Below are 23,014 nucleotides of genomic sequence, written 5' to 3'. Positions count from 1 at the left end.
AAATCTTTCTTTTGCTGGCAGATTAACCTTGGTTCAGTCTGTGCTGATGACTATCCAAACCTACTGGGCTCAGATTATGACTCTTCCAAAGAGTATTTTCAAAACTGTCAATGGCATTTGTAGGTCTTTCCTCTGGAATAGAGTTTCAGAACATGTGGGGCCTGGGAAAGTTGCTTGGAAGCAGGTTTGTAGACCAAAAAAAGAGGGAGGTTTGGGGCTCACTAACCTAAATTTGTGGAATATAGCTGCCATGGGCAAGCATGTTTGGATGGTAGCCACAAAGAAGGAGACTGTTTTGGTTAGGTGGGTGAACTCAGTGTACCTCAAAGGGGAAAACTAGTGGAAGTACTCTCCCAAGAGTACTGATAGTTGGTACTTGAAGTCCATTTGTCAGGTGAAAGAAATGATGAAGTTACATCTGTCTGAGGTTTAGTTCTGCTCCTTGCCTAAGTACTCAATCAAGATGGCTTACTGTAAGCTAGTTTCCCCTGCTGTTAATAAGGTGTACTGGGTTAATGCTATTTGGGGTCGTTTAGCTCAACCTAAACACAGGTTTATCTCTTGGTTAGCAATTTTAGAGAGACTGGACACTAAGGATAGATTGAAACTGTTTGGGGTCTCTGTGGATGATATATGTCTTTTGTGTGGTTTAGAAGTGGAAAACTATAGTCATTTGTTTTTTGGGTGTCAGTACAGCTCAAGATGTTGGAATCAGATTGCTGGATTCTTGCACATTAGTACAAACATTAGAAGTTTGCCTCAGTTGATCAAATGGATACACAGGAGACATCTCACTAAGTTCAGAAAAGGGGTGTTCTTCACCTTTGTCTGGTGCTTAGTGTATCACATTTGGAAGGAAAGAAATAATGCTCTGTGGAACAGTTTAGATGCATTGATAATGTGTGTAGCCTTGTTAAACATAGTGCTAGCAATAGGATACAATCAGTTTTACCTAGAGCAATAAGCTCAAGGGATCACAGTTGGTTTCTCACCCTCTTAGAAGGGCAGTTTTTCTTTGTCTTAGTGCCTGTTTCTGGCTGTTCAATGGAGGTTGTTCCACTTAACTCTTGATTTGTAAATGTTGTGCATAACATATACAATACTTGCTTATCAAAAAAAAAAAAAAACTTAGTAGATGCTTATGCACATACTGCAACAATAAGTATTTTTAGCAACACTTAAAATTTGTTGCTATTAACGAGTAATCCGTTTCAAAGTCTAGTTAGCAACGGATTGGAAACGAAATATAATGGTTACTAAAACGCTTGTTGCCATGTGATATTGGCAACTAAACCTAAAATTATTTTGTTGCCATTGTGTATCCTCCAAATATGGTTGCCTTATTGGTTGCAATATTTGGGAATACGTTCTCCACTCTAGCAACGGAATATTTACTTTGATTACTAGAAATAACAACGAACTATTAAACATCGGTTGCGACCACTAGCAACAAAATTATTTACATAGGTTGCGAACAATTGCAACGACTTGTTAACATTGGTTGCTATAAATAACAACAAATTAATAACATTAGTTGCTAAAAAAGGAAACAAAATTTTAAGATTGGTTTATAAGAAGGACAACGGGATATTTATTTCAGTTCCCGGTAGGGGAAACAAACTATTTATTTGGTTACTACTAATAGCAACAAATTATTTATTTCGGTTGCTGGACATGGCAAAAAATTATTTATTTGGTTTCTAGCATTAGCTACGACGTATTTAATTCTGTTGCAAATAATGGCAACGCATTATTTCTTTAAGTTGCTAATAATTGCAACATATCGTTTTATTTTCTTGCCCTTATTGGCAACAAATTAGGTTTTTGTTGCCACATTACTACCAACAAAATTTGCACTGGGATTTTTTTTTGCACTGGATCTTTTTTGTTGTTGTTAAACCTAGCAACTTAATATCTATTCCATCGCTTTTTATGTTCCATTTTTTAAATTCTAAAATAAATTTATATCAAATTTATCGATGCGATAATTATAACAATGAATAAATAATAAAAACTTTTATTAAAGATCAATTTAAAGCCTAAAAAACAAGTTCATCCCGTAAAAATTACAAAATATATCCAATAACCTAAATAAAGTTGAAAATGTTACAAATATAAACCCAAATTATATATGCACTTTGTAATCCACTGAAAATTGTGAGTTGTGTACCTGCTTTCAATTGAAACAAAACCTTATTTGCTAAACTAATTTTCCAAAATGTGTTTCAACCAAAGAGAGAAAACATAGAGACATGTAATTTCTTCTAATACTCAGCCTTCAAGATTGGGGCAAAAAAGCATTTTCAGTTAGGAAACGGATCTGAGCTTGCATATCCTTCATAGCATATGTCGTTTCATTAAGTTGTCTTGTTGTTTCATCAAGCTCTTTTTTCTGTTTCGATGAGCTTTGTTGTTACTTCAATTAGGACTATCTTTGTTTCTTCAATCTCCTTCTCCTGTTCCAAATTTTTTGAAGAGAGGTGTTCAAACATTACTTGTAAAATTAGTCACTAACTCATTCCACACTTTCTTTGAACTTGGTTTGTTGTTTGGTTTTACATAAAATTGTCAATATCACTTCCAAGACCATGCACTCTTCCATTATTCCATCCAAATAAGGCTTCCAAAAATAACTCGTTGTCCGTTTTAGGATTACCATCCTCCAAGTTTCCAGATTTCTTTCTTTGAAAAAATCAGTCTGGTAAAAGGGTGAAGATATGTGAGTAAGACTTGTGATTATCTTTCACAAAAGCACAAGTGTATTAGATTTTAAAAGTAGGAACTCACCCAACTTTTCGTGAAGTCTCGTCCACGAATTCGCCACTCTCTTTTACATGGCCTTTTGTAATATACCTTGGATGGAGTAGGCGGACGCATCAATTTTTTCTCTTATATATCATGTAAAAAAATCACAGAAATAGGATTAAGTCGAGATAGAAATTTAGAGCTATGATAACAAACTAACAACAACAACAACATCATGCATGACTATGCTGTATTATATTATGTAAGTTTCATGGCTTATGTTATGCGATCAGTACAAATTAATAAAAACACACATTTCTGGCTTGTACGAAAGAATGGGAAGGACTGTTGGTTGCACTCGTATAGTCTCTAATAAGGCATAGAGCCTGGTTTCTTAGTACGGAGTAGCAGCTAAGACCCCTCTATATCAACTTTAAGTTACCATAAGATCTGACTTTGCAAATTGTTACCACCAAGGAGGCACCAGTTGTGCAAATTGTGCAGAACTAAATAATTACCGATAAAATACATCTTAATCCAAAACAAAATGCATGAAATTTGTTGCAAGCAGGCAGTCTCAAGAAGTAAAAGATATTATAATATAACAGGCATGCAATCAAGATTGTCCCAGTTGTTTACTTTTCTTAGCAGTCAACTATTGCTCTTAAGATAAAATTACAAAATTACCCATGTAATTAAGCTGAAAGATAAATCCAGTAAGCTTAAATGGAGCATTTTATCTTAAGATAATGCATTTCATATTTTTCTACATCAAAATCCTAGCCTAATGTATCATAAAATTACATTCGCGCAGAATATGGTAATTACATTATTAAAGTAAGCTTGTACTTCGTATAAAACAATGGAAATAGTTAGTTTAAGAAGTTATGATTGTACAATTGTAGATTATTATTGTCACTTGTGCACAGTGAATGAACATGTTAACATTTTAGAAAATAATCAAGATAAATTATTCTTATAACAAAGTGAAACGTGTAGTTAAATCAAACAGTACTGATCCAATGCAAAGTTCTCAATTCTAACAAATCTCTGAATTGATCACTTCACACTGTAAAAACCGGTACTTATGTAGCTTATAATAGTAATTAAGTCTTGCATATAATTTCCAGTCTATATCACATAAGAGGTGCAATTCTCTTCATACTATACAAAACACTACTAAAGTTCTCTATCACAGAAGAGGGCATGGTGATAAAAGGTCTGTTTTTTTTTTCTAGTTTAGCATCATCCGCCAAATACATTGTTGCAGTGTCCACCATCAGATTGTCCTTCAGTTGGCAAATCCTGAAGTATTGTTCCATGTCGAAGATGAAGTTGTCGACCTCTTTGGAGTCCCTCGCACCACAGAAGCTACGAGGCTTGGGTGGCTTGATTCGGCTTGTACCGCCACCACCAGTGTGGCTGTTAGCACGCATCAGAGTAGCGCACTTGTCTTGCGAGTCATCAACCATCCCTTATACATATTTAAGATGCTCGCACAATGAGTCTCTTTCAGTTTTAAGTTCTTCGACGTCGGCCTCAAGATCGTCTATCCGCTTATTTTGCTTGATGACGATCTCTTCGGTTTGGGTTTATGATTCTGACTTGCCCTCTAGCCAGGATAGTCTTTCTAGTATTGCTTCCATCTTAAGGTGCTCCCTCGGGTCTCTTGGGTCTCGGTTCGATCCTTGGCTCTAATACCAATTGTCACGGTCCGAATGTTTTGGGCACCAGATCGTACGACGCGCTCCTACCTGTTGGGCGGTAGGGGCGCAAGCCTTGTGCGGAACGAATTCAAAGGGGCTCATGAAGCACGAGAAAACGAGATTTCTGAGAATGAGCGTTCTTGTGTATTGGCAACAAGAAAGGGATGCGAGCGCCGATCGGGCACTTGTGTGCGCACAACGGTCACAAGTGGGGCCGACGACGCGAGTGTATCTGTTCGGGGGACTTTGTTGAGGCAAAAAAACATAAAAACAAGAGACAACACAATATCTATAAAGGCATACAACTACGCTAGTGATTAAGAAAAGGCAACTTCTGTTGAGAGGTATTGATTCATACCCCTCATAGAGGTTTATTTTGAATTAGCTATGTTGAGTAATATAGTGTTTTGATGATTATGAACAAATGATGATTATCTAACTAATGTGTGTATTGTTTAGATGTGCATGAACAAGTAAGGAAGGTCAATAAAGATCATTTAGTTGGAAATTTCTGAAGATATATACAAGAAGAAGTGAAGTTCCTGAAAGGAACTCAAGAAGTGAAGGGAACTTCAGAAGAGAAGTCTAATTATATAAGTATACCATTAGACTTAGAGTTTGTGTCCTTAACTACTGCATACTTGTTTATTAGTTTAGTTTTCTTCATCTTGCTTGTATTGGTTGTCATCACTGACTTTATGGTTTTGATGACAACTAGCAAACGACTAACCTATGTTTGAGTTCCAATATGTATACGAAACAAATATAGGTTTGATGAAGAAACAAACATGAAGAGTTCAAGTCAATAAATCAAGTATCCAAGCAGCAACAAAGTTCTTCAAAGGAACACAAACAGATCAGTTCCTCAGAAGATCCTACGAGGAACAACGAGTATAAAGTTCCTGAGTAGGAACAAGCATGGAGAAGTTCCAGAGGCGGAACTATCAACATGAGGCTCTTGAGTTGGAGCATCATGAAGCATGAAGAAGAAAATAAGAGTTTATTTTCTAGGATTCATGTAAGTATGTAGAAACTTGAATAATTGAGGAACACGGTGCCAAAAGGAACTTGTCGGAACTTATGAGAAATAACGTCAGTTTATCTTCCTAGAATACTCCTAGTTTTAAGGTAATTTTAAGTGTCAATAACGTGGCTTTTAACACTCCTAGTTGTTAGGGATTTACCTTTGACTTTGAGTATTTATCTCCTAGTAAAACTCTATTTATTTATGTTTTTAAAATAAAAGATAATTTTTATAAAATCTTATTTTAGTTAGGATTCTGATTTTTATATCATATATTTATTTATTTATTATTTAAAATTCGTTTTTAATAATGTCCTATTCATTCTAGGATTTGTTTTGAATATCTTTTGTAGTTTAATGTGTTTAAAATTTTATTTTTAATAAATAAAAAATAATTAATATTTTTGTAAAATAAAATCTGATTGTTAGTTATTTTATTTTAATAAAATTTATTTTTCTATTTTATTAAAATCAGATTTAAAAGGTTTTGTTTTAGAAAATTAAAATCATTGTTTTACGTTGTTTTGGAAAAACTACATTAGTGGAGAAATAATAGGAGATCATGGAAAACCTGATTATGCTTAGCCCTAACTCCATGATTTTCTCTACTGACTAAAGTCATGGGATCATACCTAAATTGAAGGGCTTAGTGGTTGTTAGTGGAGAAGATTATGGAGAAAGTGGTTGAGGTTTCTTCCTCTATAAAAGGAGAGCTTTCTCATTCATTCAAGAGTGTCTGACTTGCGTTGTCATTCCAAAAAGGGTCTGGTTTATGTGGAATAATTTTACAGAAATTATATTTTGTTTTCCACGTTTTTAGAGTCAGTTCTTGCAGTTCCAAGTTCCTGTCAGTTCCGAATTCCTTTACAATTATTCATTTTCTACATATTAGAGTTTAATCAATTATCAAATGTCTATATTTTAAGAGTTGTTCAAGGGTTGAGTGAGCTCTTCTAATGGGTAATTTGTCAAGGGTTTGGGTGAATTCTTGTATAAGTTTTGGGCAAGAACTTGAGTGAGTTCCTAATGTGTATGGGGTAGGAACTTTAGTGAGTTCCTGTTGCATTTGGGGAGGCTTTGAGTGAAGTCTATGAGAGAGAAGCAGATAGGCTTTGAGTGAAGCAAAAGAGTCAAGAGAGACTTCTAGGGAAGTCAGTGAGAGCGTAGTTGTTTGAGGAACAACTATTGGGAACTTGAGTTCGTAGAGGAACTCAAGTAATGCCCGAGTTTCTTATAGGTTTGTAACTGAGTTGTTGCCCTATAATGAAAAGAGTTTAAGTTGAAATCCCTAGTGGGTCGAGGTTTTCTTTCTAGTTGGGCCTAGAAAGTTTCCACGTAAAATCTCTCTTGCATTGTTTCTCTACTTGCTTTAAGTTTCTTTATAATTCCGCAAAATTGGCTAGCAAGTTCCATACTACAATTCACCCCCCCCCCCCACCTCTTGTAGTGTTCCATTCGAATAACAATTGGTATCAAAGCCGGAACTCGCTGATAAGCAGGCAACCCTGCTGAGTTAAGTTCCTGGAAGGAGGAACAATTACAAGAAACTTGATGAAAGGAACTCGATCCTACCCATTCAAAGGAACAAGGCAGATCTGACTTTTATTGTTGAATAAAAGTCAGTCAAGGTGTAACAGGCGATCTTCTAAGGTAAATATCTATTCCTTTAGACCTTCTTTGTGTGCATACATTAATTTATTGCGTGTTCCTTGCATTGTTTCTAATGGAACTTCTGTTTTGTTTTGATTTAAAATTGAATTTGAAAAATCTAAAATCTATATTTAATAAATGATTTTTCAATTTATTTTTTAAAATTCAGTACATTAAAATTATTTCAAGGAAACGTATTTTGAAAAATGCATATCTGTGGAACTCGGAGTTTTTAATTTTTAGGCAACAAAATATCCTACTTATTTTTCTCTGCCTAAGAAATATTATTTTATATGCTTCATGAATATATTGAATCTCATTTATATGAAGGCATATTGTATCTTGGTAGTAGTTGTTGTGTTGATTATTTTCTTAACAGTTACTACTAACAAGAAGGGACCCAAATCTGTTGGGTTCCCTCGACAAAGAAATTGGTACAGAAACAAACAAAGGTGCACATTAATATGTCAGAGTTCCTGTGAATCTAAGTTCTATATTGAGGAACTCGCTGGATCATTGTTGACCCACGAATTATACTTAGGAACTCACGAAAGGTGCGACATTATAAAAATACATTACATCAGCTCCACACATCGGAACAAGGATCAAAATCCGAAAAGGAACTTTCGAATAAAGGAACTCATTTCAGCACCATTCCAAGGAACAGACAAAGGCTGCAATGAAAAGATCCTTAATGATACAGTTAAGGTAAACATCTAATTTTTGAGATCTTTATATGCATACTCTATTTATTTAAACTCAAGTTCCTGACAACGTTTTATGAAAATTATTCAAATGTATTTTGAATTTGTTCAATCGATTTTGGATTTTCTCAAATATGTTTTTGTGAGACAAATTTCAGATTCTAAAACTGATTTTACATTCATGCATTATTCGCTTAATAAGAATGATTCAAGGAACAAGACAAAGGAACAATGTATATATCCACCCTTGGAAGTTGGAACTTGGTTTCCCTGCGAAGGGAACTTTATTCTTTGGGCTGCATAATTTAATGTTATATCATTTATTGTCCAAAGAACGGTTTTTCCATGTATTATGAGTATATTGAATATTTATTATATGTATGCATGTTAAATCTTAGATCTAGCAGTTTAAAATAATCATTTTCTAAGATGCTACTACTAAAAAGAAAGGAACTGAAATTATGTCAGGTTCCCAAGACCATGAATTGTTTACAGGTCTGTTAGTATACAATTTTTGTATACTTTAATCTTCTAAATTATGCTACCTAAATATATTTACTACTAATGCATGATTTTGGAAGGTAGTAGAAGCAAAATTATTTTTACAGGTTTATAACTCATGATTGAGTGTGTGTATGAAGTAAAGGAACAACATCAGAATTACACCAAGAAAAAATGAGTTGAAAATCCATTAGATTCGTTGGAACAGTGAAGAGGAACTCAGGCTCGGAACATTGGAACTTAAGATGTATACTAGTTTCAGTTCCACCTACGGGTAAGTTCCTTCCAAATATAATGGATCATATCAACGAATCAACTCACATGCACTATATAAGTGGAAGTCACTGTGAACATCTCAAAGGAACTCAATCATGTGAAATATTAGTAAGGTTTTGTTTTGGAATTTAATATTTATAAAATGCATAATGACAGGTTCCATTGATCAAAGGAATTCTTCTTAAGATCTAGTGGAACAATCAGCGAACTCAAGGTTACAGTAACTTGATAAATGGGACATGAAATATTTGATAGCAAATCTATGGTATCAAAGCTTTTCATGTACAAGTTCTTGATTCTTGTTAACCTAAGTTCCATGGAACAAAATATACGTTTCAATGGTTCTTTCATGAAGTAAATTTTCCAGGAACATTATATTTTGTTATTATGTTTGAGTATATATTTATTTTAGACTAACCTGTTAATCATAACTTTGCACAAAAGTATTACACTTGAGTGTTATTTTTCCCCAGATTACTCATATTAAAATAACTCAAGATGGAGAATGAAGACCATAGGAACATGTTCTAGCTTACTTGGAACATGAAAAATGAGGTGGCTTCAACTAAGGGGGAACACCTCGTTATATCTCGACAACGACTATTCTATGAGAGAAAATTCACTATTATCGTTCGGTTGCTACCTACAATGGAAAACTTATAACTTTTGACAATTAAGGTAAGATTGGTTCCAAATGAAAAGTTGGTAAGTCAAGTTCCCGTTCTATTGTGAATTTTTTTGTCGAGTAATTAATGCACATTTGTTTAGAGTTTCCAAAATTATGTTTACTCAGATTATTTTAAAAATAAATTACATCATCAGTAATAACTAGAAATGTCATAGTTGAACGGAATCAAAGAGGGAACACATACTTTGTGGATCACAATTTGGTTCCTAACAATAACTTGATATTTCTAGGGGTTATTGAAGATGATCCAGAGTTTACAACAAACATAAAAATGTGTGTTGAAATAAGTGAATATATTACTTGTGATTGAAACTAACATGTCTATTCCCAGCAAACAGGTTAAAGTTTATTTCAACATTGAACTCGCAAGTTCCTGTAGAATTAATCGAGTTTCTAATGATAAAATATGTCACTATTAAAAGCAACAGTAGCCAACTACATAAGCTCATGTCGAAGAACTTCAAACTAAGGTTCAAGTTCCAATTCATGAAGCCAAAGATCTACTCGATCAATCAATATCGTGCAACAAGTTCCACTACTGCTCTAGTATTAGAGAAATTGTCAGTTTCATTCATCGAGTTCCTGTGTGCACTACAACATTCATTTAATCAATTTATCAATGACATCGGCAAAGGAACTCATAAAAGGTTGGTTCTTGAAAGGAACAACCAGTCAGAAATGTTTCACGAGCATAAGTGTTTATATGAACATGATGAAGGAACACACCAACCACTCTCTTGATTTCTATAAAAATTAAATGGAGAGTGATATTTACGATGATCAAATGGAAAAAGAATGTCAAGGAACATTTGAAGAATGATTGACAATATTCGAGTTTAAATGAAAGTTTCCACAAGACGTGAGGGCATCAAGATGATGGAACTAGCACTCGAGGAACTCGAACATAAATTCATCAAAATTAGTCCATCGCCTCAAGGCATCATACACATGGTGAAAAATTATATAAGGTACATTTCTCTTATTCATATCATAGCATGTTTTAATGTGTTATATTGTTTACTTATTAATTTAATTGTACAAGTCTTGAAATGCATTATGTGATTATGATTTCCTTATGATTTCATCTATTCATGGACTGTTTAGAGGATCAATACTTAATGAAGCAATGACATGAGCATAACATAGTCTTTTCCATGAGTTTTGTTGATTTGGAACTCCTATACATATTTAGATAAGGAAATTATGTATGCTTAAAGTAAATGTGTCACACTTATATTTTGTGCTGTAAAAGGCATACTCACTTGCCCAAAGAGTATTAGAGGTCTCATAATAGAACTATATGGATGCTATCAAACAAGAAAATCCTAAGTTTCCAAAGAAACAATGGAAGAAACATTGATGGAACTAGACAAGTAGATTCCTATAAAAATATTTCTTTATCTTGCTTAATATTGTCAGAGGGAACAAACCTATATTTTAACCAACTTCCACTTATCCACACCATATGTATTAGAAGAACAACATCTTTCCACAAGACTGGTTTGTGTATTCGTGATTGGGTTGAGCATTATACTACATTCGCAAAGAGTGTTCTATTGTGCCGAGCCATTAGCATTATTCTACAACCTTTGGGTTGTGTGTCCGTGCTAAGTACAATCATACTCTACAATCCAGTATTGTATCTCTACATTGTATTCTTTATTCCTATCATTAACATTTCATAACTTCGAAGATCCTTATTTCCAAAATTATCATTCCACTCATATCCCGACACTTCAAATATACTACTTCCCACGAGCTCTAAGTTAATATTCATTGATTTGTATGGTTTGATGATACATAAAGAGTTATAAATGGATGAATACATTTTGAGGGGGAAGTTTGTGGAAGAAGTGAGAAGCAAGTTTATTATACTTTGTCAATTGATATTTCGAGGGAAATCATTAGATGGAGCTACACTTACAAGCTCCAAAATGAAGAAAGGAATGGTAAGGAACTCTGGGGGAATAAGGGAGGAACAAATGTAAATGATTCATATTTGGTGGTGGAACTCAAGTATGTATGAATATATTTTCTCTTTACTGTTGTACTTAAAAACTCTAGGAAAGTGCCACAACGTGTAATGACACCCTTGTTTCAAAAAAAAAAAAAAAAAAAAAAGAAAAACAAGGGTGATTAAATCTTTATTATTTCTTAGATGACATATGATTCTGAAGACGTTTACTCATGGAATCAGCTGAAAGGGGAACATAAACAAAAATTGAAAGAACTTGATGAAATACGTTCAAGTTCCTTTTATCAGTGTGTTTCTCAAGGAAAGTTGGTGGTTGAAGAGAAGTGAACTTGATTGGTACATATCATGGTGAACGTGTGTTATGTTTAGAAGAAATTTCAAGATTGTGAGGTAAAGTGATAAACTCTAATGATTGTTAAGAACCTCACTTTGAAAACCTAACTATAGAGCACACTATCTATCTCAAAGTTCCCTCTATTCAAATTGTTCCATAAATTTCTCTCATACTTCTTTGAGCCCGATATTACAATATCATACTCTCTTAATCCATTTTTGACTTTCAAATTTGATCTATGCTTGACTTTAATTTATTATTTGTCAAGTTCTTTCAGTAATTTTAAAGTTGAATCTTTGGATTGTGAATTGGAAATTCGTGTAGCATATGCATCCTAAGTTTGAAAATTGAGCATCTTGAGACTTTTAGGACTAACAAGTGTTTAACCTTTATGGTGGTAATTGTGGCATATAGCAATATGTATATATGATTTACCTAAAGCAAATATGTGTAAGAATGTCCTTTTCGATAATGACAAAAGGGGGAAGATTATGTATAATGCTTATTGTCTAATATAGTCAAGTCTAAATCCTCTTATGCATGACTTGTTCAATAGTTTCCAGTCTGTATTATTAAGGGGGAATTAATGTACATCTTTAATGTCTAATTTGCGATAAGCATCATTTGTTTGTCATCATCAAAAAGGGGGAATATTGTTGAGTAATATAGTATTTTGATGATTATGAACAAATGATGATTATCTAACTAATGTGTGTATTATTTAGATGTGCATGAACAAGTAATGAAGGTCAATAAAGATCATTTAGTTGGAAATTTCTGAAGATATATACAAGAAGAAGTGAAGTTCCTGAAAGGAACTCAAGAAGTGAAGGGAACTTCAGAAGAGAAGTCTAATTATATAAGTATACCATTAGACTTAGAGTTTGTGTCCTTAACTACTGCATACTTGTTTATTAGTTTAGTTTTCTTCATCTTGCTTGTATTGGTTGTCATCACTGACTTTATGGTTTTGATGACAACTAGCAAACGACTAACCTATGTTTGAGTTCCAATACGTATACGAAACAAATATAGGTTTGATGAAGAAACAAACATGAAGAGTTCAAGTCAATAAATCAAGTATCCAAGCAGCAACAAAGTTCTTCAAAGGAACACAAACAGATCAGTTCCTCAGCAGATCCTACGAGGAACAACGAGTATAAAGTTCCTGAGTAGGAACAAGCATGGAGAAGTTCCAGAGGCGGAACTATCAACATGAGGCTCTTGAGTTGGAGCATCATGAAGCATGAAGAAGAAAATAAGAGTTTATTTTCTAGGATTCATGTAAGTATGTAGAAACTGGAATAATTGAGGAACACGGTGCCAAAAGGAACTTGTCGGAACTTATGAGAAATAACGTTAGTTTATCTTCCTAGAATACTCCTAGTTTTAAGGTAATTTTAAGTGTCAATAATGTGGCTTTTAACACTCCTAGTTGTTAGGGATTTACCTTTGACTTTGAGTATTTATCTCCTAGTAAAACTCTATTTATTTATGTTTTTAAAATAAAAGATAATTTTTATAAAATCTTATTTTAGTTAGGATTCTGATTTTTATATCATATATTTATTTATTTATTATTTAAAATTCGTTTTTAATAATGTCCTATTCATTCTAGGATTTGTTTTGAATATCTTTTGTAGTTTAATGTGTTTAAAATTTTATTTTTAATAAATAAAAAATAATTAATATTTTTGTAAAATAAAATCTGATTGTTAGTTATTTTATTTTAATAAAATTTATTTTTCTATTTTATTAAAATCAGATTTAAAAGGTTTTGTTTTAGAAAATTAAAATCATTGTTTTACGTTGTTTTGGAAAAACTACATTAGTGGAGAAATAATAGGAGATCATGGAAAACCTGATTATGCTTAGCCCTAACTCCATGATTTTCTCTACTGACTAAAGTCATGGGATCATACCTAAATTGAAGGGCTTAGTGGTTGTTAGTGGAGAAGATTATGGAGAAAGTGGTTGAGGTTTCTTCCTCTATAAAAGGAGAGCTTTCTCATTCATTCAAGAGTGTCTGACTTGCGTTGTCATTCCAAAAAGGGTCTGGTTTATGTGGAATAATTTTACAGAAATTATATTTTGTTTTCCACGTTTTTAGAGTCAGTTCCTGCAGTTCCAAGTTCCTGTCAGTTCCGAATTCCTTTACCATTATTCATTTTCTACATATTAGAGTTTAATCAATTATCAAATGTCTATATTTTAAGAGTTGTTCAAGGGTTGAGTGAGCTCTTCTAATGGGTAATTTGTCAAGGGTTTGGGTGAATTCTTGTATAAGTTTTGGGCAAGAACTTGAGTGAGTTCCTGATGTGTATGGGGTAGGAACTTTAGTGAGTTCCTGTTGCATTTGGGGAGGCTTTGAGTGAAGTCTATGAGAGAGAAGCAGATAGGCTTTGAGTGAAGCAAAAGAGTCAAGAGAGACTTCTAGGGAAGTCAGTGAGAGCGTAGTTGTTTGAGGAACAACTATTGGGAACTTGAGTTCGTAGAGGAACTCAAGTAATGCCCGAGTTTCTTATAGGTTTGTAACTGAGTTGTTGCCCTATAATGAAAAGAGTTTAAGTTGAAATCCCTAGTGGGTCGAGGTTTTCTTTCTAGTTGGGCCTAGAAAGTTTCCACGTAAAATCTCTCTTGCATTGTTTCTCTACTTGCTTTAAGTTTCTTTATAATTCCGCAAAATTGGCTAGCAAGTTCCATACTACAATTCACCCCCCCCTCCTCTTGTAGTGTTCCATTCGAATAACAAGCTAAAAACTGGAGTAAACATTGGAATGATAGTAACATAATAATCTTATCTAAAGCCTAGGAATTTGCAAGAAAAGTCCTAGAAAGTTTAGATAAGATAAATACAAGGAAAATAAGAAAAGTACAAGGTAAGGAAGGTTGGATTCTAACACGGAGCATCTGCATCAATTCTCATAGGACTGGTCTAATTGGCATATTTCAGCTCTAATTGGAATACTTGATGTACCTCATTTAAATTCGTCTGAAAATCTTGATGGTATGGTCCAGGAATCATTTCGTTGGTTTATTCTTCATTCCAAAACCTCCTAGATGACTGGTAATGCAGGTAGAAATCAATTCTTTAGTAATTAATCTATGTTTAAATGATGTTTTAAGTTATGTTGTGATGGGTAGAAAAAACAAGAATGTGATGGTGTATTTCTAAGTTGTTTAATTTACTCTTAACTCTGCAGTACTAAACAAATATATAGGTAGTACAATTGGTCTTGGTTCTCAAGGAAGTACGGGGTTTCTTGCTGCAAATTGATGCAAATTGAGTCGTTGCTATAATCTTGCATGTTCTGATCACTTACATTCTCTATAGGATCAAAGGACTTGATCAAAGAAAAGAGGGTTCATCAGTGTACTCTACATGATGTGGTCCAGGCAAGAAGAAGCTCATGCCTTATCTTCTTATTTTTATGTTTTTTGTAGATTATAAGTGGGAGAAGGAAGAATTTTTTTTGGAATTATGAAATTGGTATAATGCTGATTTTTTTGCATCGAAATATAGCTTGTTTATGCTGATTTTTATTTTATATAAAAATAAAATTAAAAGAGACCCGTTAGGTATAAAAAAGGCTCTCTCATATGTCATAATGAAATAAATACTTCTTCCGTTCCAAAAATATCGCACCATTTGTTTTTTACACTATTCGCTTTGGCCATTTTTTATGATTCGTACGTAAAGAAATTTTAGTCATGTGTGGTCATGTTAGATTCGTATCGATTTATATTTTCTAAATATTAATTTTTTATGATTTATATTTTCTAAATATTAATTTTTTATAATTTATATTTGCGCACGATTTGAGATATTAAGAGTAAAGAGTAAAAGTCAACCATGGTGCGATATTTCCGGAACGGAGGAAGTACTAAAAATTCAAAGAGACCCTATCTTACATATGGGGTCTAAATTTGTTGAATATAAAAATATAAAAAAAGATCAAAGAGACCCCCTATCTTACATAAGGGGTCTGAATTTATTGGATATAAAAATATTAAAAAATTCAAAGAGACCTCATATCTTATATATGAGGTCATTATTTAATAAATAGAGCCAATTTGTGGAAGGTGGACACGAGTCCACGTAGAGGTGCGTGAACCCACTTCAAAACGCGGCAGTTTTCAAACAAAACGCAACATTGCTTTAATGAGAAAAAACGGAAAGAACAAGTCATTGAATGCTACAGAACATGATATGTAAAGGGTAAATTAAAAAAATAAAGCTTGCAATATCAAATTCCCTGCAAATTAGCTGGTCAAAGATTCACTCTTCGTCATCCCTAAATTCTAGCCAACCTACTAGATATGAACCTAATTTCAAATCTATCCCAATTCAATCTTTTTAGGTTCCCTATCCAATCCCTATCTGATATAACAGATGGAAAACTAGAGGAAAACCGAAATTTGGAATTGATCTCCATGGTAGAAGACAAAGAACATGATGAACAGGGAAGGAGAACAAATAAGAAAAAATCGTTTGTATATTCTACTTATATTCTACTATTAATTACATTCACTTGTTTTTATGTTCTTGGATTGAGTACTGCTAATATTTGATTGGAAAATTACCCAATTTCATGTGTTCTTTTATATTCAAATGTTTTTATGTTCTTGTGTTCTTTTATATTATTTGTGATGTTCTTTCTAGTTAGTTGTTGTGTTCTTTAATACGAAGTATTGTTTTTTGTGTTCTTTTGTTTGATTGCTATGTTCTTTCTAGTTGGTTTAGGAAGACACTAAATCTAGATAATGGGAGCTTTACTTAGGCTTTATTTGGTTGGGAGGAATTGGAAGGAAAAGAAAAGAAAGGAAAGGTAAAATAAGGTTTCTTGTATTTGATACAAATAATTATATGGGAAGTTGGAGGAAATGAAAGAAATTGGAAGGAAAGCTCATTTACAAAATTTTCACTTTCCTTTCCTTCCAAAATTGGAGGAATTCGGAAGGAAAGAGAAAATTAAAAGCTGTCATTTAGCTTTCCCTTCCCTTCTCTTCCCTTCATTTCTTTTCCCTAAACCAAACACAGGAAAATAAAATCTATTTCCCTTCCTTTCTTTTCCTTTCTTTTCCTTTATTTTCCCTTCCTTTCTTTTCTTTTCCTTTCCTTTACTAATAATGAACCAAATAGGGCCTTAATGAAAGGGCTACAGCAAGTTTCTCGTAAAAATTAAAATTAGAGAATGGGATAATGATGAGCAAATTGAAAATAAAGATTACGTTTGTTAGATACCAAATATTTAGGAGCAACAAATCTGGTACCATTTTTTTTTAATTAATTATTTTGTTTGTAAAAAATCTGTTGGTTGGTTGTGTTTAATTTCGATTTTTTCATATTTTTAATTTCTATATTTTTTAAATGTAAAAACAAACAAAACGACGTAGTTTTATAAAGGGTGCACGTAGTGGATTGTGCACCCTGGTCCACCTTCTAAATTGCGCCCTTTCTTACTTAAAGGGTGTCTTAATATTAACAAACAGACCCCCTCTAGATGAGGTGGTCTCTTTATCAAAGAGACATGTAAGATAGAGACCCCCTCCTCAAAGGAGGTCTTTAAGGCCGCTTTTGATGGATCTCTTTGCCCATTTTTGTAGTAGTGAAAATGCAACAACCAACTTAGGAGCTTTCATGACAAGATCGATATACATCGCTAACCGCTTTAATCTCACTTCTGTTGAATAGATGTCTCTCTACAAAAATTATAATCTTGAACTTTAAATGTTAATATTCAATCAACTACAATTGGTTCAACAGAGAAAAATGTTATCTAAATTTGAATAGGCTGAATTTGTTAGTTTCCCAAAGCTTCTCGTAACCTAATGTCTACCAACAGAATTGCAGAAGTCAACTAGAAAAGAAGTCCAGAGAACAGGTGGTGGTCAAAGGTAATGTCAATCAGTTCATAATTATGGGAACAGGGTTTAGACGGTTGTTTAATAGTGGAGACGTACAGATGAAAGACTCGGGGGCTTTCTCATCAACTAAAACAAGCCAAATACTCATCAACTAAAACCTGTGTTTCTCACTGGAAGCCTTTTATGATTTCAATTACAAAAAAAATTATAATTTCTTTAACCCACCCATTAGCACTAATTCAACCACTAAATTCAGAAAATTAATTGAAAAAAAAGAATAGAGGAAAACTCTGAATAACTGAACTATAAATAAAGATAGGCTTTGGATCCTCTAGATTTGAAGGAAACTCCACATGGTAGAGTTGAGTAAATCTCAGCCTTTGAAATATATCAACGGTTTGATTACCTTCAACATTAAAAAAAAAGCAAAAAAATAAAATTATTCCTACCAAACTTCCACGTAATACATTACTGGAAAAACTTCCCGCTAAAATTCATTACTAGCAAAAACCGATCTTGTCCGTCCTTAATAACTCTTAATTCCCATCAAACTCTTTAATCCTAGCAAAAGTCGATCTTTGCCACATATTTCATTATCGTCAATGATCGAATATTGAACAATTTGGTGGTATATTCAACAACTTACAAATGTTATGTTTATATTTTAATGATTGAATGTAATGTAATGTAGTACAATGGTGCTTCTTCTTCAATTAGTCTAGCTGCCATATATTATCTTTTGGTATCCCTGATGTACTTCAGGTTTTATTATTCTTCTTGCTGGTATTCTTTGGCCCCCCTTCTTTTGTACTAACTATTTCATTTTCAACTATTTCAAAAGTCTTTGTAAATATTGTCACACAACGCTCTACCGTATTGAGCTAATAGGCTATAAAGAAGTAGGCGATTGTTGTAATATGTTGAGCTAAAATACCAGAGATACAGCATATATAATCCATAAAAAATCCAATAGTTTTGAAGTACAAAGAAATGGACAACAAGCACCAAGTAGTGATTTTTTAATTACTCCCAGTGAGCCAATCATGAAATAAAAGAGCTACTGAAGCATATAAAGCAAACCCAATTTGTTTCATTTTTTTTTACAGTAAGTAAACTCAATTTTTTCTTTTTGTTTTTGACTGTAAGCAAACCCGGTTTAATAATCACGACATTACAATTCAATCAAAGTAAAAACATCAAAATCCCATGAATTATACGAAGTACCTGTTTTACAATCAACCAATGATTTTTTGAAGCTAACGGTAGATCCCCTGAATACGGGAATCGGCACAACTGGCCGGCAATTGATGGTGGCCGGAAATTTGATTTGGCCGGCTGTATAGTTTGGGGGAAGGAGCTGACCGTCTATTTTTTTTTTTATAAAAGGAGAGAGAATACATTAGAGATGGAAGTTTGGTGGGAAGAAAGTTTTTCTTATTTTGCTTTTTTTTTTTTTATGTTGAAGGTAATCAAACCGTTGATATATTTCAAAGGCTGAGATTTACTCAACTCTACCATGTAGAATTTCTTTTAAATCCGGAGGATCCGGACGCACTGAATTTTAATAATTTAAAGATAATTGTACACACCTAGAAACCCATAAGATAATTATGAAATCAAGAGTGTTGCGATTAGACCAAAAATATAACAAACTTATCTGATTCGATGAACTGAATGAAGAACAATTGTTGCGTCGTGGACACCCATTGTCCTAAAAGACGATTCCGCGCTACCTCCCGGTGTAGTAGAACAGAATGCGGTCTCCCTCCAGGATTAGCGCAACTCTGACGTTGTGTGCACTCACAAGGCCGGATGGAGTCAGAACATATGCCCAAAACCGATAGCAATTTTGTGTGAGAGAAAGAATGTGTTTTCGGTTTTCTGTGTGAATGATTTTTGTGTGTATTGAAAGAATCCGAAATTCTGATTTAAGTAATCAGAATCAAAGCAAGCCAACAGACAAAAACAATGTTGTAACAGACGCAATTAATTGTAGTTAATCCAACAGTTACGTAATAAAGAATAGGGTTGGCCCACAAAACCCACCCCACGCCTGCGAACCGCATTCCCAAGGCCCAAGGCCCACGGCCCAAGGCCCAAGGCCCACAGCCCGAGGCCGGCCAGGCGCGCGCGCGTGTGTGATGTGTCCACCCATACCACTCTCACACTTTCTTAAACAAGAGTTATACCCATTCCCCAATTAATAAACTAGGAGAATATGAAGAGTTTCTTCCATGTGGAACTTTCTTATTTTTCACTCTCTTTTTCCTTTGTGTTTCCCAATGAGAATTTCCAACAATCCCCCACCGGTTCCAATATGCGAAAAGAAAGAAGAAAGAGAAGGATATTAGTTTCGGGCAAAACAAAACAATTGAATAGGTGCCAATGTCTTTCGACTTGAATTAACACTTAGTGACATTTAAGTTATGATCTCTTTCCTACCAAGTGACTTTCGTATTGCGCTTGATAGGGAGTTAGAAACCCCTCACTTAAAGCACGCAACTGAATATGTATGATATTCTGACTCCGCGAATAAAGTGACGCCTTATACTGGCCATACGTCCGACCTGGATATGCTCATGGGTGCTCTAGAGAATAGCCCACATCGCAATCGCGGCCACACTTCCACACCTACGTAGGTGAATCCCATCAAGTGTGAGATAACTTCACACCACCAAACATATGGTATGGGTTCATTAAGAGCCGTATGCTCAACCTCTTTCCGTTTGTAGCAAGCACATTATAACATCTAGGGGATGGACAAAAAATAAAATTTGTGCTTCCGAATTTTAACATAATGTCGTCCTTTGAATTCTGTGAGTAGGAGTTTATTATTTTACAATTCATTCAATGGGCTTCAAGCCAATCCCTTCCGATGTTTCCAAAACTAGTTTTCTACACAGGCCTTTCATTAACGGATCCGCAATGTTCATTTCAGACTTTACATAGTCTAGTGATATCACCCCACTTGACAACAATTCTTTGACGACCTTGTGCCTCAAACGAATTTGCCTTTTCTTCCCATTGTAGGCATGGTTGTTTGCCACAGCAATAGCCGCTTGCGAATCACAATGAAGTGCAACAGAAGGAGCTGGCTTCCCCCACAGCGGAATATCTGCAAGCACATTTCTCAACCATTCTGCATCATGACTTGCCAATTCAAGAGCAATAAACTCAGATTCCATAGTAGACATAGCAGTACAAGATTGTTTACAAGATTTCCAAGACATAGCTCCACCCCCTAGGGTGAAAACATAACCACTGGTGGAGTTGATTTCATCATTGTCAGAAACCAAGTTGGCATCACAATAGCCTTCCAAAACTCCTGGAACTTGGAGTAGTGCAAACTCCAATCCATGGTACCCTTAAGGTACCTAAGCAATCTCTTCAAAGCATCCCAATGTTCATAACTTGGGTTATGAGTGTACCTGCTCAATCTACTCACAGATTAAGCAATGTCAGGCATAGTGTAGTTCATTAGAAACATAACACTACCAATAATCTTAGCATATTCAGATTGGCTAACAGGATCACCATTATTTTTCTTTAAGTGGATGCTTGGATCATAGGGAGTCTTAACTGGATCGACGTCAAAAGAGTTAAACTTTTTAAGTAATTTTTCAACATAGTGAGCTTGGCTAAGACAAATGCCATTTGGAGTTCTCTTGATTTTCACTCCTAAAATCACTTTTGCCTCACCCATATCTTTCATTTCAAATTTAGAACTTAGAAAACTTTTTGTCTCATTTACTTGATCCAAGTTAGTCCCAAAAATTAACATATCATCCACATAAAGACAAATAATCACACAACCATCAGAATCATGCTTAGAGTAAACACAAGAATCACCTTCATTTACATGGAACCCATTACCTGTCATAGTCTTGTCAAATTTGTCATGCCATTAATGCTTTGGAGCTTGCTTAAGCCCATACAATGACTAATTTACAAACCTTATTCTCTTGACCAGGAACTACAAACCCTTCTGGTTGAACCATGTAAATTTCCTCATCCAAATCACCATTTAAAAATGCAGTTTTAACATCCATTTGATGCACAACAATATCATGAATGCAAGCAAGAGCAATCAAAGTTCTAATAGTAGCAATTTTAGTGACAAGTATAGAGAGTCCTTTCCAAAAATGGTCTCTTAGTTAAAATTAAGTGCTATAGAACTTAATTAAGACTCATATTTCTCATGCAATAATCATAATTTTTAATTAAATTAAGTTAATGGAATAATATGATATGCTTAAATCAACTTAATTAACAGTTTAATTAAGCTAAAGGACCATTATGGGAAAACACACCTCAAAGTTGAGACCATTTTAGAATAATCAAAAGTTGGGACCTTTTAAAGTGAAGTGACCATAGTTGGGACTGTCAGTATCAATTATTCCAATTTAAAATGGAAAAAAATAAGATAAAAGTTTATCGCTCAATTACCCGTTGTTTAAAGAATAATATTTGTAACCGTACCCGTTATCCAAATTTTTGGATCAAGCATCTGATCTGATACTTAAAAGGCCAAAATTGTCTGGATACCCTATGTTATAGACCGAATATATGATCGAGTTTTAGATTTTAAATTAATTTTCTTGATCCCTCTTTTTAATACTTATTAAATGCATTAAATGTAATAAAATACAATACTCTGAAATTGCTACAAATTTCTCAAAATTTCGACTCATATCCGAACCCGATCCGAAGTAAAATTGACCTGAAATGACCCGATTCGATTCAAACGATCTATTTGCCAGGTCTAGTATATAGTAATTGATTGATTGATTGACCGATAGTTACCATTATTTACTTTGTTAGTAAAAAAAATGTGGCCAGAAAAACTCTCGCAAAGAAGTGTCACATTATTGATTGGTTGTTCAAAAATGAAATTATAAAAAAATATTATAGTACAAAAGATATACGTGGCCATATTTTGAAAAGAGTAATAATGTAAATATATTATATACTCCGCAACATAATACGGAGTATGTACAAATAGTTAACTTATTTATAGAAAATAAAAATTTGATAAAGAATAATAATTATGTAAGGAATGGTTTTTTTATATTTGTACATACTCCGTATGGTTTTTTTTATATTTTAAAAAAAAATAGGAATGATAAGATTCTTTCAACTATAGTAAAATCTTTATGGTGGAAAAAAAAAGAAAAAAGAACAAAAATACTAAGGACTCACCAGGAATTGGCATGTGTCATCCCTGGTGTGTCTTTTAGTATATAGTAATAGATAGATAGATAGATAGATAGATAGATAGATAGATAGATAGATAGATAGATAGATAGATAGATAGATAGATAGATAGATTAAGCATTGTGATTTGTAAGGCCCTGTTCTTTTGGACTTTATTGTAGTTCCATTTAGTTCAGTTCATTCAGCTCCATTAAGTTCAGTTCAGTTCAGTTCAGCTCCATTAAGTTCAGTTCAGTTCAGTTCAGCTCCATTAAGTTCAGTTCAGTTCAGTTCAGCTCCATTAAGTTCAGTTCAGTTCAGCTCAGCTCCATTAAGTTCAGTTCAGTTCA

At 33.8% G+C, this 23,014-nt stretch overlaps 1 protein-coding gene and 1 long non-coding RNA gene across 2 annotated transcripts; one reads left to right on the top strand and one right to left on the bottom strand.

The window, feature by feature from the left end:
* The first annotated feature begins 463 nt into the window (after positions 1 to 463).
* LOC130461586 (uncharacterized) lies at positions 464 to 1,071 on the top strand. The gene is made up of 2 exons (XM_056829739.1): positions 464 to 831; positions 909 to 1,071. The coding sequence occupies exons 1-2, from the start codon at positions 464 to 466 to the stop codon at positions 1,069 to 1,071; spliced, it is 531 nt and encodes a 176-aa protein (XP_056685717.1).
* Positions 1,072 to 2,008: 937 nt separating this feature from the next.
* Positions 2,009 to 18,945, bottom strand: LOC110778625 (uncharacterized). The gene is made up of 3 exons (XR_002530890.2): positions 18,696 to 18,945; positions 2,788 to 2,888; positions 2,009 to 2,698 (listed from the first exon to the last, which is right to left on the bottom strand). It is a non-coding gene; the product is annotated as an uncharacterized lncRNA (long non-coding RNA).
* Between the last annotated feature and the right edge of the window lie 4,069 nt (positions 18,946 to 23,014).

The sequence above is a fragment of the Spinacia oleracea genome, chromosome 5 (assembly GCF_020520425.1).
Source record: "Spinacia oleracea cultivar Varoflay chromosome 5, BTI_SOV_V1, whole genome shotgun sequence".
Classification (NCBI taxonomy): Eukaryota; Viridiplantae; Streptophyta; class Magnoliopsida; order Caryophyllales; family Amaranthaceae; genus Spinacia; species Spinacia oleracea.
The sequence above is the reverse complement of the archived record's forward strand: the minus strand, read 5'-3'. Positions and strand labels throughout refer to the sequence as shown.